The 16,502-nt window shown below is 39.9% G+C and overlaps 1 protein-coding gene across 2 annotated transcripts in view; it reads left to right on the top strand.

The window, feature by feature from the left end:
- Positions 1–1,093: 1,093 nt before the first annotated feature.
- The window catches only part of LOC106874073 (ubiquitin carboxyl-terminal hydrolase 24), an 85,605-nt gene continuing 70,196 nt past the window's right edge, over positions 1,094–16,502 (top strand). For both annotated transcript variants that reach the window (XM_089343866.1, XM_089343865.1), the window contains exons 1-5: positions 1,094–1,664; positions 10,868–11,063; positions 13,929–13,996; positions 14,668–14,811; positions 15,750–15,875. In XM_089343866.1, coding sequence (XP_089199992.1) covers positions 1,326–1,664; positions 10,868–11,063; positions 13,929–13,996; positions 14,668–14,811; positions 15,750–15,875 — 873 coding nt within the window. In that variant the 5' untranslated portion in view covers positions 1,094–1,325. The remainder of the gene's footprint in view (positions 1,665–10,867; positions 11,064–13,928; positions 13,997–14,667; positions 14,812–15,749; positions 15,876–16,502) is intronic.

Here is a 16,502-nt window from a genome sequence, read left to right as displayed (position 1 = left end):
ACTTACTAAGACTTCGATTTTGGCTAGGTTAACCCTAAGGCCCTTCGATTCTAGACCTTGCTTCCACACCCTAAACTTAATCTCCAGTTCTGGCAGTGACTCGGCTATTAGAACAAGGTCATCAGTATAGAGGAGCTCCCAGGGTAAGCCTGTCTTGAATTCCTCTGTTATTGCCTGGAGGACTATAATTATAATGAATAAGAGGGGGATGAGGACTGATCCTTGGTGAACCTCTACTTCTACTCGGAATTCTTCCCTATACTCATTGCCAACCTTCACCTTACTCAGATCCCACACGGCTGATTTCCTCCATAAAATCAGAACAAACTGCAGCCTGTATGAAAAATGAGGAGCGACGACTGCTGCAGTTAGTGTTGCTGGCCATTCTCTACAGCAACACCTTTGCAATCATATTTATTGCTTAATCCCTTCATATTTTTTACGTTTATTTTGTTTCCTTGCTGAGGTAGTTATGGCTCTTTTTTTACTCAATAATTCGATTTTCATACTTTTAGCATTTTTTCTTTCTTTCCTCCCTTAAAAATATGTCAATAAAATCCTGACAATATATAACTTGGACAAAATAAATTAAGGTGATGTAAAACAATATCTCCCTAACGAATATTCATAGTTCTTTTTCTCTTTAAATTACGTTTATTCGTTTTGTTTCATTTTGAAATGACAAGAAATGTTAGTCATTTTCGTGTCCAACCTCATCAAAGTAGATGTTAGTGAAGGTGTTTGATTGCTCCAGCATCTCAGCCCTCAACATTACCGTTGGTCAGGCCATGTCTTGGGTTGTCCCCAAAATGTTTGGAGGATATCACCAGTGACCTCTAGTATGATCGATAATGGGAGGATTGTGAATATCTCGTGTTTATTTACTAATTTCCATAATCTTCCCATGGTTTATTTATGAAAAAAGAACTGTTCTTTTCCACCTGACAGATCTAATATGTTAATAAAATGATACTATCTTTCCTAACGAAAACCTAGCGCAAAATGACAGTTAATCTCGGTGACCGAAAAGATGATCTCAAAATTGGGTCACAAAAGTAGTTGAATAACAGAGTTGTGCCGCTTGGAAAGTAGCACTCTCTAAAAACCAAAAACAAACAAAACTCGTCTGAGTTCTGTCCCTTGGTTGTGTCACTCTTTAACGTTGCGCCTGGAATGGCGGCAACCTTGTCTGCGAAGAAGAAAAAGATTTACGATGGAATTTTTATGGCTTTCTCTCTTTTACTTCATTTTAAAACCACAAAACAACGACGACATTAAACTCAGTTAATCGTCCATTGCTGTCGGTGAGACATTAAACACGAACAATGGAGGTGAACGAGGCTCATGTGGACACTTTGCTGAACATGGGGTTCCCCAGCGAAACTGACATCCGTCACGCTCTTCGTTTCAGTAAAAACGATCTGAATGATGCGGTTGCCTACCTCACCGATGACCACTCCACCACCAATTTCGACCATTTGGACGCACAGTTACAACTGTCATCACTTCGTACGCCTCCTGAGTCGTCTCTGGTCGGCGGCGGCGGCGGTGGTGGAGGTGGCGGCGGCGGCGGGGACCAGCTTTTGCCCCACAACAGACTCTCGGGCCTCGATTTCTTTAAACCTCCCTCAGAACACTCGGATGATATCCTCACCGGACCTGAGGTCAGTAATCCCCCTTTTATTATTATTTCTCTTCATCTCCCCTTTCTGCAAGTCTCTCTCTCCCTCTCTTACCAATAAACCTCTCGAATGCTCTCCCTAATCAACCTGCCTCTCTCATAAACACACACACACACACACACACACATCCCGATTCCCCCTCTCTCCATCTCCCCTAACCCTCATTATTTACATTAAACAGCAGCATGGCTTCTTCAATCACTTTTGGAAAAGGAGAAATGTACATTTCTAACGTATGCGCCTGTATATATATATATATATATATATATATATATACACACGCACGTGTGTATGTGTAAAAATTGTAGGTGCGTAATTATGCTGTCTTAGTAGATATATAACTAGGTGCATGTGGTGTGTCAAATAATTGTGTACACATTTAATTATGCACGCTTGTGTTTTTAAGTATAAATATGTTGGCAAACAGCTGTACGTATACACACACACACACACATGTGTGTGTGCTTATATAACTACATAGCTGCCTGTGTGTGTGTGTATGCTTATGTATATATTAATAACTGTGTAGACTATATACCTAGCTATTTACGCGCGTGTGTATGCATATGTACTTCTTTGTGTGTATGTGCTTCTATTTAACTAAACGTAGCTAGCTGTATGTGTGTGTGTGTGTATTATATATATATATATATATATATATTATGTCTTTTTTATATATAGTTGTATAAATTATATACCGAGCTGTGTGGGTGTGTATATATGTATTTATGTGTTAATATATAGCTGTTTATACTATACACCTGACTGTGTGTACGCAAGTGTCGATAATTCCATCTTTGGTCAATGCCTGTCTACACACATGTCGCGCGCGCGCGCGTACTGATTACACACCCATCAAGCGGTGTTTTTTTTTTCTCCACTTCGACCCCTGGATTTTGGTTCCTGTTTCTTTAGAAATCCTGTCTCTGAACTTGTCGCTAGCCCCACGATGTAGCTTGGGAATATCAACCTAGTCTTGCAGCTCGCTAGAAATCACAGCCAAATCGTACTCAAACCACGCCCTATTGTCAGTTGAACGACTGTAAATATAAGCGACAGTATAACAGGATGGCCACGGTCGGAAAATTAGCAATCAAGACTAATCTTCCACTAAACAACAACAAATTCTTGTTTCTTTCAATTTTTTTTGCTTCTCTTGTTTTAGTCGGGGTTGTTCGCAAATTTTCGCTTTTTTCAGTACCTTAAAAAGTTCATTTTCCTCGCCGTCCCCTATTATTTATTTATTTATTCATTTATTGTTTAGTCAAAGCGAGAAGGGCAACGTGTAGGGGTCTTTTAATTTTTTCGGTTTAATCGAGACGGATGTTGGGTAGCGGTGGGGAGGGAGGGAGGTCAGAAGTGATCCTCTGACCAAAGACTTGACCCCAATATTTCCAAGAGTGATTCCGAACACCACTTGATTCTGGGGATTACTTTATTGACCCCAAGATCTGGTGTTGGGGTCAATAAAGTCTGGACTATGTGAGTGTCTGGAGGTGGCAGATGTGTGTGATAATGTAGTTGCTGTTTAGCCCCAGGTCTGACCTGCTCCAAACAGACTTATGATCAAAGATGTTCCAACCATTACGTTCCCATCTTTTATTCAGGCATAGTGTATCTTGGACTACATTATCTAATGTGTCCTTCCTAATTGTTTAGCCCCAGGTCAGTCTTTATCCAAACATGTTCAAGCCATGGTCACCCTAATTTTTCCTCCCTAATTTGCGAGGAACCACCACCACATTTTCCTGTTTGCCCTTTTATTTAAAATGGTTTGGATGTGATTTGGAGGTTTGGCTGCTATTTTTTGCAAGGCAAACGGTTGCATAGAGGCCCCTTTGTTTATTCTGTGGAGGACAGCCTAAGTTACCGTGTGTGGCACCTTAAAATTTTGTAGTTGGTACTCTGAGGTACTACAGGGGGAGTACCACTAGGTTCTATAGCTGAGTATCACTAGAGTCCAGTAGCGCTAATCCTAAATACACTCAGGTACTCTAGTGAGTACCACTCGGTACTCTTGCTGATCAAATCCAAATTTTGCAAATGCTCCACACGCTGGACATACGAATGCTCAGAATGACTACTTCTGCGAATCCCTTCTGAGGACGAAAGACGACGAGGTTCTCATTATGGCAAGGGACTTCAATGGACATGTTGGAAAACACTCTGATGGATTCCATGGTGTGCATGAAGGCTACAGCTTTGGTTCCAGAAATGAAGTGGGGACAAGGCTCATCCAACTTCAGAAAACCTTCCAACCATCTGATCACTTATCAATCTGGGGTGCATACCAGCCGGATTGACTACTTCCTCGTCAGACACACGGACAGATATATGCTTGTCAATTCCACTTTTGCCCAACTCTTCTCTTAAGATGCTTACACTCTAATAATCTTGAACCCCAACTGCCTCTTACAACTTGTGTCCTATATCACAAAACCTGTAAGACAATATCTGGATTTAAAAGACATTTGCTATTCCTTCAGAATCAGATTCCAGAGGGCAAAGATGTAGAAGACACTTGAATATATATATATCATCATCATCTTCATCAGTTAAAGTCTGTTGTCCATGCTGGCATGGGTTGGATAATTTGATTGGGCTGGCATGATTTGGCATGGTTTTCTGCAGCTGGATGCCCTTCCTAATGCCAACCACTCCAAGAGTGTAATGGGTGCTTTTATGTGCCACCGACATGGGTGCCTTTTGTATGACACTGGGGTGTGTTTATGTGCCAATTTGCGTGACACCAGTATCTGCCACGACTGCGATTTTGCTCAGCTTGATGGGTCTTCTTCTCAAGCATGGCATAATGCCAAAAGTCTTGGTCATTGCCTTCGTGAGGCCCAATGCTCGAAAGGAGCGCAACCATGTTGCTTCCATGAATAAATATTCAACTAACATTATTTCAGACAAATATTATTAGTTAAGATGGTTAAAGAATGTACAAAGTTTAAGGTAAGAAAAAAAAATATTTAAGGAAAAATTATTAGTCAACTGTGTATGTATGTATGTGTGTGTGTGTATATATATATATATATATATATATATGTATATGTACATACACACACACACATATACATGAATGGACAAGAGTTGGCTGAAAAGTTCATAGGCTGACCAAGATATTCTCATGGAATTTGACCAAATGAGGTTTATTTTTCAACATAGTCTCCCTCGATGTCCACACACTTCTTCCATCGGTGTTGCACTGTTTGGATCCGATTGATGAGAAAGCATTCATCTTGCTGGTCAAAAAAGCCATCAACAGCACATACAATATCATCATCATCATCATCACTGCAATACTGGTTCCCAGTCAAGTGTTTTTGCTGTTGGCGAACAAATGATAGTCAGATGGGGGCCAAATAAGGAGAAAAGGGAGGATTAACAACCAGTTCAAAGACATAGACATGCACAAAACAGCCATCGAAACCAAGGATTTATGTGCTGGGGCATTGTCCAGATGAAACAAGACCCCTTTTATCAATTTTCCTGGCTGTTTGGTTTTCATAGCCTTTTGTAACTGCCTTAACAAGTTGGCATAGCACTCTCCGTTAATAATGTGGCCCTTTTGAAAATAGTCAATAAACACAATGCTTTTTGCATCCCCAAAAACTGAGGCCATCCTCTTCCCTGCAGCTGAAATGACCTTGACCTTTTTTGGAGCAGGTGAGGAGAGGTGTTTCTATGGCATGGATTGTCTCTTTGCCTCTGGCTCAAAGTGCTGAACCCAACACACACCCTGCGTTAGGAAACATTCAAGGAAACCAGCTGGAGCTTCCATGTCAGATTTTCTAAATAAACGCTTGGCATCAATCAAATGGTTTTGCCTGTGTCTTTGCAGACATGAATTGGCTTTCATCAGTTCATACAATTTCTATCAAATGTCCTCAGTTCTGATAGTCCACTCCGACACTTGAAGTTCTTTGGTGATGGCCATCATTGATTCTCTGGGATTATCATCAATAATGGATGAATTGAGGTGTCCTTATTGTGTTCAAACATTTACAATATCTTTTTCTTTTTGTTTTTTTCCCCCCTCTTTGATGCAAAGGAAACATTCCTGTCAGAGGCATTCAATTCTGTCTGAACTTTGTTTCTCCAAATGATTTTCCAACATTTAGAAAGTTGACAATTTCTAAATCGCTTTAATCTGCACATTTGGCAACAATGACTGCATCTCTTTTTCATTTCTTGTGTTAGCATTTTACCTGCCATGGGGGACCCAAAAGAAATAAAAACCTTTTAATCGGTTTGAAGAGAGTAATATGCTGTCATTTAAGTGACCTGAAATACCCTATGCACCTTGTGCATGTGTGTATATACGCATCACTAAAGTGAACAAGGGCACTAATCAGCACCAGTATCGCTAGAAATAAGAGTCAAAACAACTCAGTAGCCACAAAAAAACACCATCTCAGAATGCAAAGATCTGAAATTGCAATCCCAACTCTTGCAACCTATCACTCGAGATTGCTGGTTGGATAAGAGTAGCAAGGAAGCTGGAGATGTTGTGCTTAATAGGGAAGATTATTAAAAAAATTATTATTTGTGAATAAAACCATGTTAAGTTAGATATAATGATTGCTTTTCGGTGTTAACACTGCTTCTATCACTAATAGTTTTTTGAATCTAGCCTTGAACCTTCATCAAAAATTAAATTTGTTACATTTTTAATGAGATGAATGAATTTGGCTCTTTCTGACCAGTAACTCATTTCAGAGAGAGAGACAATGGTGAGTGAAAACATCTTGCAGCCCATGGGGCATGCCAGGAGCTAAGACTAATTTATTTATACATACACACACACACACACACACACACACATATATATATATATATACACACACACACACACTCATACCACAAATATATATGTATATATATATATATATATATATATATAAGAGGTGCAGCAACATCAAAGGCAGGTTAACTAGCAAGTTAGTTTTTGTTTGTGGCAGATGTTCAGGTGCAATAAAGACTGTAAACAAACAGGAAACAACTTCTATCTCATTCCAGGGTGAAAAACTAGAGGTAGTCGATAGCTTCCGCTATCTGGGCGACCAAGTTAGTAGTGGGGGTGGGTGCGCTGAAAGTGTAGCTGCTAGAATAAGAATAGCCTGGGCAAAGTTTAGAGAGCTCTTACCCCTGCTGGCGACAAAGGGACTCTCACTCAGAGTAAAAGGCAGACTGTATGACGCATGCGTACGAACAACCATGCTACATGGCAGTGAAACATGGGCTGTAACTGCTGAGGACATACGTAAGCTCGCAAGGAATGAAGCCAGTATGCTCCGTTGGATGTGTAATGTCAATGTGAATACCCGTCAGAGTGTAAGTATCTTGAGAGAAAAGCTGAACATTAGAAGCATCAGTTGTGGCGTGCAAGAGAGACGATTGCGCTGGTATGGACATGTGGTGAGAATGGATGAGGATAGCTGCGTGAAAAAGTGCCACACCCTAACAGTTGAGGGAACCCGTGGAAGAGGTAGGCCCAGGAAGACCTGGGCTGAGGTGGTGAGGCAAGACCTTCGTACATTGGGCCTCACCGAGGCGATGACTACTGACCGAGACCTTTGGAAATGTGCTGTGCGTGAGAAGACCCGGCAAGCCAAGTAAGATCGTTGCCAGTGCCCCTGGACTGGTTCTTGTGCGGGTGGCACATGAGATGCACCATTTTGAGCGTGGCCGTTGCCAGTACCGCCTGACTGGCTCCCGAAGGATTTTCGAGCGAGATCGTTGCCAGTGCCCCTGGACTGGCTTGTGCGGGTGGCACATAAAAGACACCATTTCGAGCGTGGCCGTTTTCGTGCGGGTGACACGTAAAAGCACCCACTACACTCTCTGAGTGGTTGGCATTAGGAAGGGCATCCAGCTGTAGAAACTGCCAAATCAGACTGGAGCCTGGTGTTGCCATCCGGTTTCACCAGTCCTCAGTCAAATCGTCCAACCCATGCTAGCATGGAAAGCAGACATTAAACGATGATGATGATAAAGGGATTGATGTTTGTTTTGAAACAACATCCCCATTTCTCAACAAATCTCTTCCAAATTTAACACACAATCCCCAAATATTCCCAAAATAATGCGAGAAGCAAGAAAGCTGTCCTGAATCCCCTGTGTTCCTGGGAGAAAATGGAAGATTCAAGAAAAAGAAAGAAATGGAAGACTGATAGTTGTATTACGGTGGTTGTAGAGTAGGGGTGTAAGTAGGGGCCTAACGAAATACTTTCTTCATTCTCTCTTTAACCCTTATCATTCTCCAGTTCTTTCTCTTTCTCCTTTTTCCTCTCATCATACACACAACATGTTATATGTAAGAACGACCGTGCGAACCCAAAAGGAGAAATGGTGACGAATGGAAAAAACAGGGCTCCTTTTATTAAACGCGTCACACGGTCGAACACAAAAATATATCAAATGATATAAATATGTTATACTTCGATAACATAGTGAATTCGTAAATGCCAGTAAAGGAAGACGATAGAACACAACCGATAAAGATGAATAACCGTAATATTTATTGTAGCATTAAAATGTATGTCTGTGTGTGAGTGTATGCGACATAATGAAAACACAATAAAAGACAGGCCGTCATATAAAGAAAAGAGTGTGTGTAAGTGATACATGTATGTGTATGCGTGAGATACAGCAGATAGAAAAAGAGTCAGTAACACATATAAGAATTTGCCAGTTTTTAGAGTACACAATAGTAACAGTCTGTATGTAAGAAGTTGAGGCGTGTGCAGCGATCACTCGTTGTGATGTTAGGGCTTCCATGCCGAGCCGGGTTCTGGAATACAGATGTTCATCGCAGGCATGGTTCTTGTCTGTTGTCTATCGTGGCGAAGGTGAATCGCACAAACAGAGTTAGAAGTTCTGCGGTAGTTTGGTAGCTGGTGTACGTGGAAAGTCGTGTTGGCGATTCTGGTGGCGAATCTTGTAGTTCGTATTGTCGTGCTGACTGGCGGCGGCGATGCTGGTAGTCGCAGTTGGAGATGCTGTTGATGTTGTCGCTGGAACTGCTGCTGCTGCTCTGTGTGGTACACGGAACAGGTCTCTAAGAGATCTGAACCGAGACGAATTTATAGCTGAAAGTAGGCTCCGATGGAGTATTAGAAAAACACTATCACGTGACCTTATTAAGGGCTGTGATTGGTCAGTTTGCGTTCTGGTGGGAATGGTACGAAGCAGTTGCCGCTTCAAATAATAATTAGTCAAGTGAGGAATACAGTAGGCTGTTCTCTGCTACGCCCGAACTTGATTATATTTATAACAGCGAGAGAAGATGGCTTCTTTGTATATAATGGCGATCGAGGTGTTAGTTTCACTACATATATACTCTCTCTCTCTCTCTGTATATATATATATATATATATATATATATTGAAACACTTCAGTTATTTTAAATTCCTCATTGAAAAATAATATCTGGAAAAGTCAGTTTGTGGTTTGAAATACTTTTGAAGGTAAAATAATTTCTTCTTTAAGTCTTTGTTTATGAAATATTTGAAGATTGTGCTCTACGAATCAGACTGGTAATTTTCCTGTTCGAAAAGCATCCTACATATATATGCATACATAAATATGTATGCATACACACACACACACACACACACACACACACAGATAAAGTGATAAAGAAATAAAATGTGTGTGTGTGTTTGTTTACACACACTTTAGCATTGATACATTTGAAACCCACTTGTTGAACATAAGCCAATGAAGGGGAGGAGGAGGGCTTCTCTGTGGCTGTTTCACTAGAAATAACAGCCCAGTCTCCCTCAAATCACAACCTTGCCAGTTTTGTGAAGTAAACACAGTCCTGGATAATGTATTTCCTAGATACCTGTGAAAATGACTGGATTGCTTTTAATTCTAATAAGTCTGTTGGATCATGAGTGAGGAGGGCATGGGCTGTACACCACCACCAACAGGAACAACAATATTTATAGAATGTATAAGTCATTGACCTAAGAGTACATCAGATGAGGAGGGGGAAGAGCATCTAACAACTACCACCATCATCATCATCATCATCAGCTGCCGCCCAATCACTCCCTCCACCACCAGATGCTATCTACAAGTTATAAATATAAACCCAGTATGTGGGCAGGGGCAGTGATAGTGTTATGTAACAGCAGAGAAATCTAAGTTGTTTCTCTTTGCTCTTTCTCTCTCTCTCTCTCTCTACTACAACTACTACTATCACAACCACCACCACCACCACCGCAGAACACCCAAGTCAACAAAAGAAATCTATGTGGTAGCTACATATTGTAGAAATAGCTGCCAAATCACCCTCTAATCGCACCCTACTTTCTTATCTGTGTATGTATGTGTATGAGCTAATGGGAGACTTCTATATGGTACCTGGACCTGTTAGAAATAGCAGCCAAATTTCATTATCACCACACTGATACATATGCCTCTTCCTCTCTCTCTCTCTCTCTCTCTCTCTCTCTCCCCCTCTTTATGTTTCACTTTTGTATGTTTAACTTCAAGCCATGCAAGAAACTTTTAATTATCAAAGTATTTTTGGTTTAGAATTAATATTAAGAAGTATTTCAATTTTACATTGAAGGAAATATTGAACAAATATTAAAACAAGTGTAATGATTACTTAAACGGTTTGTTCAGAACACAAAAACTGTAATTGGTAATATTGTGGTAGCTTTTGTCTGAGATAATCAGCTGTATATAATCAATAATGCAATGGCTATCAGGAGGAAATAAAACTTTGTGGAATTGCTCGTTACTGGTTGTTTTCAATCTATAAATTAATGATTGTCATTGGTGAATTACTCTATCAAGTCATTTCATTCCCAAATAATTATAGTTTCCCTGTGATTAATACTTTTTTTTTTAAACATGGTACATCAAATATTGAATGAGAATCAAAGAATTTAAGAATAGCAAAGCAAAATTCATTTAATTTCTTTCTAAATTTTATTGATTGGATGAAAATATGAGTTTCCAGTAGAAAAATAGAGTGAAGTATCCCTTCCTCTCGAAGCAGTAAGTGGCCCAAATTGTAAACTAAAGATAGTAGAATGCGGCCCTTAAAAGTCATGTAATCTGACCCTTGTAGCTCAAATCCTAGCTCATCCCTGTACATCAATCATAATAATTGTTTGTTTGTCATTAAATATTTTACCATTGTTTTTTTGTTTTTCTAGAAATCTGCTAAAGACCCTTCAATTGATTCTGTGCCCCCTTTACTCACTGCTGAAGAAGAAACTAACTATGAGTTTCCTGTCACTAATCTCTATGAATTGGAAAGTCGAGTGTTTGTGGATCAATGGTCAATCCCGTATCGTAAAGAAGAATCCCTCGGCAAATGTCTCCTTGCTTCCACTTATTTTGCAGAAGCAGGTCAGTATAAATTAACACTTTTGTTGTTGTTGTTGTTGTGGGTTTTGTTTCCCGGTCTCTGCTTCACATGTCATTGTTTCTACATCTGTTTCCCCATGCTTATTTGGCTTTGCTGGGTCATCAGGATCTCAGACAGTTCTTTGTCATAGTTTTTGCCATCCAGAGGACCCTGTACATCTCATGGATTCTACTTTTAGCATAGTTTCAATGGTTCGTATATTTTATCATGGCTCCAAATGTGACTATCCTGACTTTTTTTCTTTGGGAGATACTATTTAAAGTAACCTTAACTTCTTTGTGAAAAAGCTCAGGTTGTAAGAATCCTTACTCTTCTGTAATTATGGATTCATTAATTTAAACATTATCAACCTTTCATATCTGTTGACCAGATTTTTTTATTGAAATTATAACCAGCAGTGATTTTGTTACAAAATTTTCTATCTGAGACATGAGATCGAAAATGGAAAAAATGGTTAATGGGTGTATATGCCATATTTCAGGAGTTTTGCTCCTTCATCAGCACCATGTCCAGCCTATCAACCATCCACAAAGTCATTGGTTAAATAACCACTACAGCAGTGTAACATTATTGGATACACTAATTTTACACATTAAACACCTTCTTGGCAGCTGGTATGTGCATATTAATGACTTGTAAAGATACCTCATTCCGTTATGCGACCACAATATGCTACAAAGTATATTTAAGTAGTCGGATACAAAACTTCATAACAAATAGGCGCTGGCTATAATTTCTATAGAAAATCTGTACAGATAACCTTAACATGTGATTTAATAGCACTGCTAACACAGTAGAACATAATATTGACTTATAAAGCATTTAATATACTTTGTTGTATATTATGGTTGCATAACAAAATGTCTCTATAAGTTATTAATCCATTGATATGTTTGTGAACCCTGAGAATCTTATCACCATCATCTTGTCTTCCGTTCTGTTTCTGTACACGTCATCACAGTTCTAATTTGTTGTTATTAAAAGTTACTATCCACCTCGATGGGACAGACTGGGAGACCACATCTTGCTTGTAGCATGGTTTCTATAGTTGAATGCACTTCTTATCTCCAGCCACCATTGGGATTACAGGATTTTGATATCTAATGAGGACACATTGGATACTTGTACCAAATTTAGATGTCTGGAGTTATTAACTTTCATTTTTTCCCATTGAGATTTGGCTGCTGTTTCTACCAGGTCCAGCTACCATGTAGAGGTCTTCCTCATTGGCTCATACATACATAAGACAGAGGAAGATTTGACTGCTATTTCTACCAGGCCTAGCTACCATCCTATACAGTTCTCCTCCTTCGTTGTCACTTTATATCTGAAGTGTGTACATTGATTTCTGCCCCACCCATGTAGCGTCAGAGCTAAGGAGGTCAGGCTGTGCTAGACACAGCGTGCAGGAAGTCACTGAAGGAGGTCAAACATTAAACACACAAGATAAGAGAAGTTAAATAGCTTGGATAAGCAAGAGAAAGAAATTATGTAAATTATCTCTTGTCATCATCATCATCATTTATGTCTGGCGTGCATTGGATGGCAAAGGAGCATCTGATGACTACCATATCTTGCTGCTGTGCCTCATTTTTGCTATGCTATCTGTGATTTGATGTCTTTCCTTACCCCAAAAGGAGTGTTTGGGATACATTTTAATCATGGCATCAACACCAGAGAAGTTGTAAAAAAGATGCTAAGGATGTGCGTGTATATGCATGCATATATATATATATATACATATATATATATATATATATATTGTTGCTATTATGTTAAACTGTTGTATGTCCAAATTTGGCCAAATGCGTTTTTTTCTATATTTAATTTAGCATGCAATAGCCGGTTCTTTTGGTCAAACTATCCTATGTCCAACTGCTTCAAATGCCAAGATATGAAAGTTGTTGGATCATGTAATGAAAGTCATGGAGAGGGTCATAGCCCAACTAATTAGGGAGAGAGTGAGTCTAGATGAGATGCAGTTTGGGTTTGTGCCAGGGAAAAGCACCACTGATGCTATATTTCTGGTAAGACAGCTGCAGGAGAAATACCTAGCCAAAGATAAACTTCTGTACCTGGCTTTCGTTGATATGGAGAAAGCCTTTAACAGGGTCCCCCGATCCCTTATCTGGTGGTCAATGCAGAAACTAGGGATAGATAAGTGGTTAGTGAGAGCTGTACAAGCCATGTACAGAGAGGCTGTCAGTAAGGTGAGGGTTGGCAACAAGTACAGTGAAGAATTCCAGGTAGGGGTAAGGGTCCACCAAGAAAGGATCAGTCCTCAGCCCCCTCTTATACATTATAGTCCTACAGCCAATAACAGGAATTCAAGACAGGATATTCCTGGGAGCTTTTCTATGCCAGTGACCTTGGTCTAATAGCTGATTCACTATCAGAACTAGAGGAGAAGTTTCAGGTATGAAAGCAAAGTCTAGAATCGAAGGGCCTTAGAGTTAATCTAGCAAAAACCAAAGTAGGAAGGTAGACAAACCACAATTCCCTTCATGTAGATGGCCTTGCTTGATCTGTAGAAAAGGCGTGGGTAGAAACTGCATAAGATGTACCTGGTGTAAGCTATGGACACATAAGAGGTGCAGCAATATCAAAGAAAGGACTGCGATTTTGCTCGGCTTGACGGGTCTTCTTCTCATACATGAGGCCCAACACTGAATGTATCCTTGAAATCATTTGTATTTTATGTTTGTTTTTCTTGCTGGTAGGGGTTGGACGATTTCTCTGATGCAGTGTTTCATGACCAGATGTCCTTCCAGTCCCCTTTTAACCCTCATAGTAAGGGTTACATCCAAGCTCTCCACTCTCCTTCACCTCATTCTTCTCCATTCCAGGGTTTGCTGACACCAATGAACACTGTAAGCGCTTCATGACACAATGTATGCCGGAAGCTTTTAAAAAGGTAAACTCATCTTCCATATGCATTTACCTCTCTCTCTCTCTCTCTCTCGTTATATCCTGTGCCCACCACCACGTAATCCAAATCCCATCAACATTGTTGCCAGCAGCTTTGACTATCTTTTGATAACTTATCTGATTTGTGATGCTGTTCTTGTTGTCTTGACCAGAACCATGGTCACAACATACCAACCACGACCATCTTGTCTATATTTCCGAGCACCCCCCCCCCCCCAGCAATGTCATGCTGTGATGTGCAATTCTCCCAGATTAACCCAGTTCTGTTGTGTAACTTGGAAGTCATGGGTGGAGTGGCACTGTGGTGAGGGGTGGGGATAGGCCTCAGGTCACAGACTTCTGCCTTTTGAAAGAATTTTCCAAGACACAACATATTTATAAAAGCAGGAGAACAACATTGATATTTTGGTGAAATTCTTAGCGGTATTTCGTCTGCCTGTATTTCATTCTGAGTTCAAATTTTGCTGAGGCCGACTTTGCCTTTCATCCTTTCAGGGGCGATTAAATAAGTACCAGTTATGCACTGGGGTCGATGTAATCAACTTAATCCCTCTGTCTGTCCTTGTTTGTCCCCTCTATGTTTAGCTCCCTGTGAGCAATAAAGAAATAAATATGTATTTATGTACATCCAGTTATATCTCTCTTTCTATGTTCCAGCTGATGACATACCCTGCAGTCCATCGGTGGACGTCTGAGATTCAAGAAGGAATCAACAACATGTTGCAGTTATTCATTGACCTCGTTGTTGCTCGTTTAAAACATTTACCTGTCCCCATTGGACTCCTTGATGTCTTAACGATGGTGAGTTTGATCTCGTACACTATGGAATACTACAGAACATTGTAGAACACCCAAAACATTCTATAGGACCTATGGATCACTGTCGGACACTATAGCATGTGATGGAAGACTGTTGGCCAAGTTGTCATGCAATGAGATTGATCTCAAAACCACAGGGTTGGAAAGTGAACTGCTTTACCACACTTCCATGCCTGTACCAACACGCATGCATGCACGCGCACACACACACACACACACACCTATGTATGTATGTTAATATATGTCACCTATGTAGTTGTTATATGAACAGGTAAATTTAACTGTTTCTCTGTAGATTGAAAAAGGAAACTATGAACAGCCTTATATGTATGTGTAACATATACCAGCATGGGATTTGAACTCGATAGGATGCTATCTATTTCTGTATAGAGATACAAGGTAGACATGCACAGTCGGGCTTGCGGCATATATTTTAATGGAGCACAAAATACCGATTATATAATAAAGAAAAAGATCTAATGGAAAAATCTGTGATGTCTTGACATTTCAAGAGACCAAACTTATATAATGATCATATTTGTAGGTGATAGAGGGGTGCCTGATGTTGTGTGTGTGTGTGCGACCAATGACAACAGCAGATGAAATCCTTAAAGCAGGAGTTTATCAGCAATCAAATTTAAAGTAAACAGAAAATGGAGAAATATTGATCAATAAAAATTGACTTAACTCCATGTATTTGTATTGAATTAAAAAGTAATAATTGATGGAAGTCAATATTTCTCCATTTTCTGTTTACTTTAATTTATATATATATATATATATATATATATATATATATATATATATATATATACGAACATACATACATACAGTTGAGTGTATATATGTGTGTATGTATATGTTTGATGTGTTGGAGACTAAGCTTCATGTTCTCAATGCACTTCTTTTATATTCTGTAGGCGTTTGACCAAGATGCTGTGTTCCACTTCAAGAACCGTGCCCGACAATGTGACAAAACCTACTGGAAGGACAAGTTTCCAAATGGAGAACTTTATGCTGTCAATTGTTCCGGAGCAGGAAAAAACGTAAGACTACTTCTCCACACCTGATATCCTTTCCCTATTGTGTAAATTCCCATGTTGTTTCTATGTTCCATGGAATCACCCAACAAGGTGGAGTGGTCCTGTTTTGGTCAGTTCTTACTTCCTGTTTTTGCACTCATTCATCTTTCACAAACCACATCTCACTCCTATATTCTGTTTGAGGTGGGTGGACAGGGGTCTTTGACTGCCATCTTGTTCCTATCACCAACCACTTCCTACTCTCTGGTTACTGCCTGGCATTGCTTCTACACACATTATCAAGTCTTCAATGACATCTCCTCTGCCCAAACATTGTCCTCACCCATTTGCCTTTCCCTTTACAGACGTTATTGGGCGTTTTCATTGTGGCCCCAACACTAATGCTGGTGTCTTCTCTGTAAAACGGAGGGGGTCTTCACCACTCAATGTTTTCTTTGTTTGTTGGGGGTAGAAAGAAGGCATTTACAGAAAATATCCTCTTTGTGTAATGGGTTGGGCGGTGGGGTGGGGGCATCTCAGTGTGGCAGATCTCAGCTTTCTCCTACCAATTCCCAGCTCTGCAACCCAAATAAACAGTTGGCAGTTTTATTGTGCTACCACTGCTTATTGTACCTTGTTGTTCCTATATTG

This window comes from Octopus bimaculoides, chromosome 28 (assembly GCF_046866305.1).
Source record: "Octopus bimaculoides isolate indiv1 chromosome 28, ASM4686630v1, whole genome shotgun sequence".
In the NCBI taxonomy this organism is placed as follows: Eukaryota; Metazoa; Mollusca; class Cephalopoda; order Octopoda; family Octopodidae; genus Octopus; species Octopus bimaculoides.
This window is presented reverse-complemented; position numbering and strand designations above follow the sequence as displayed.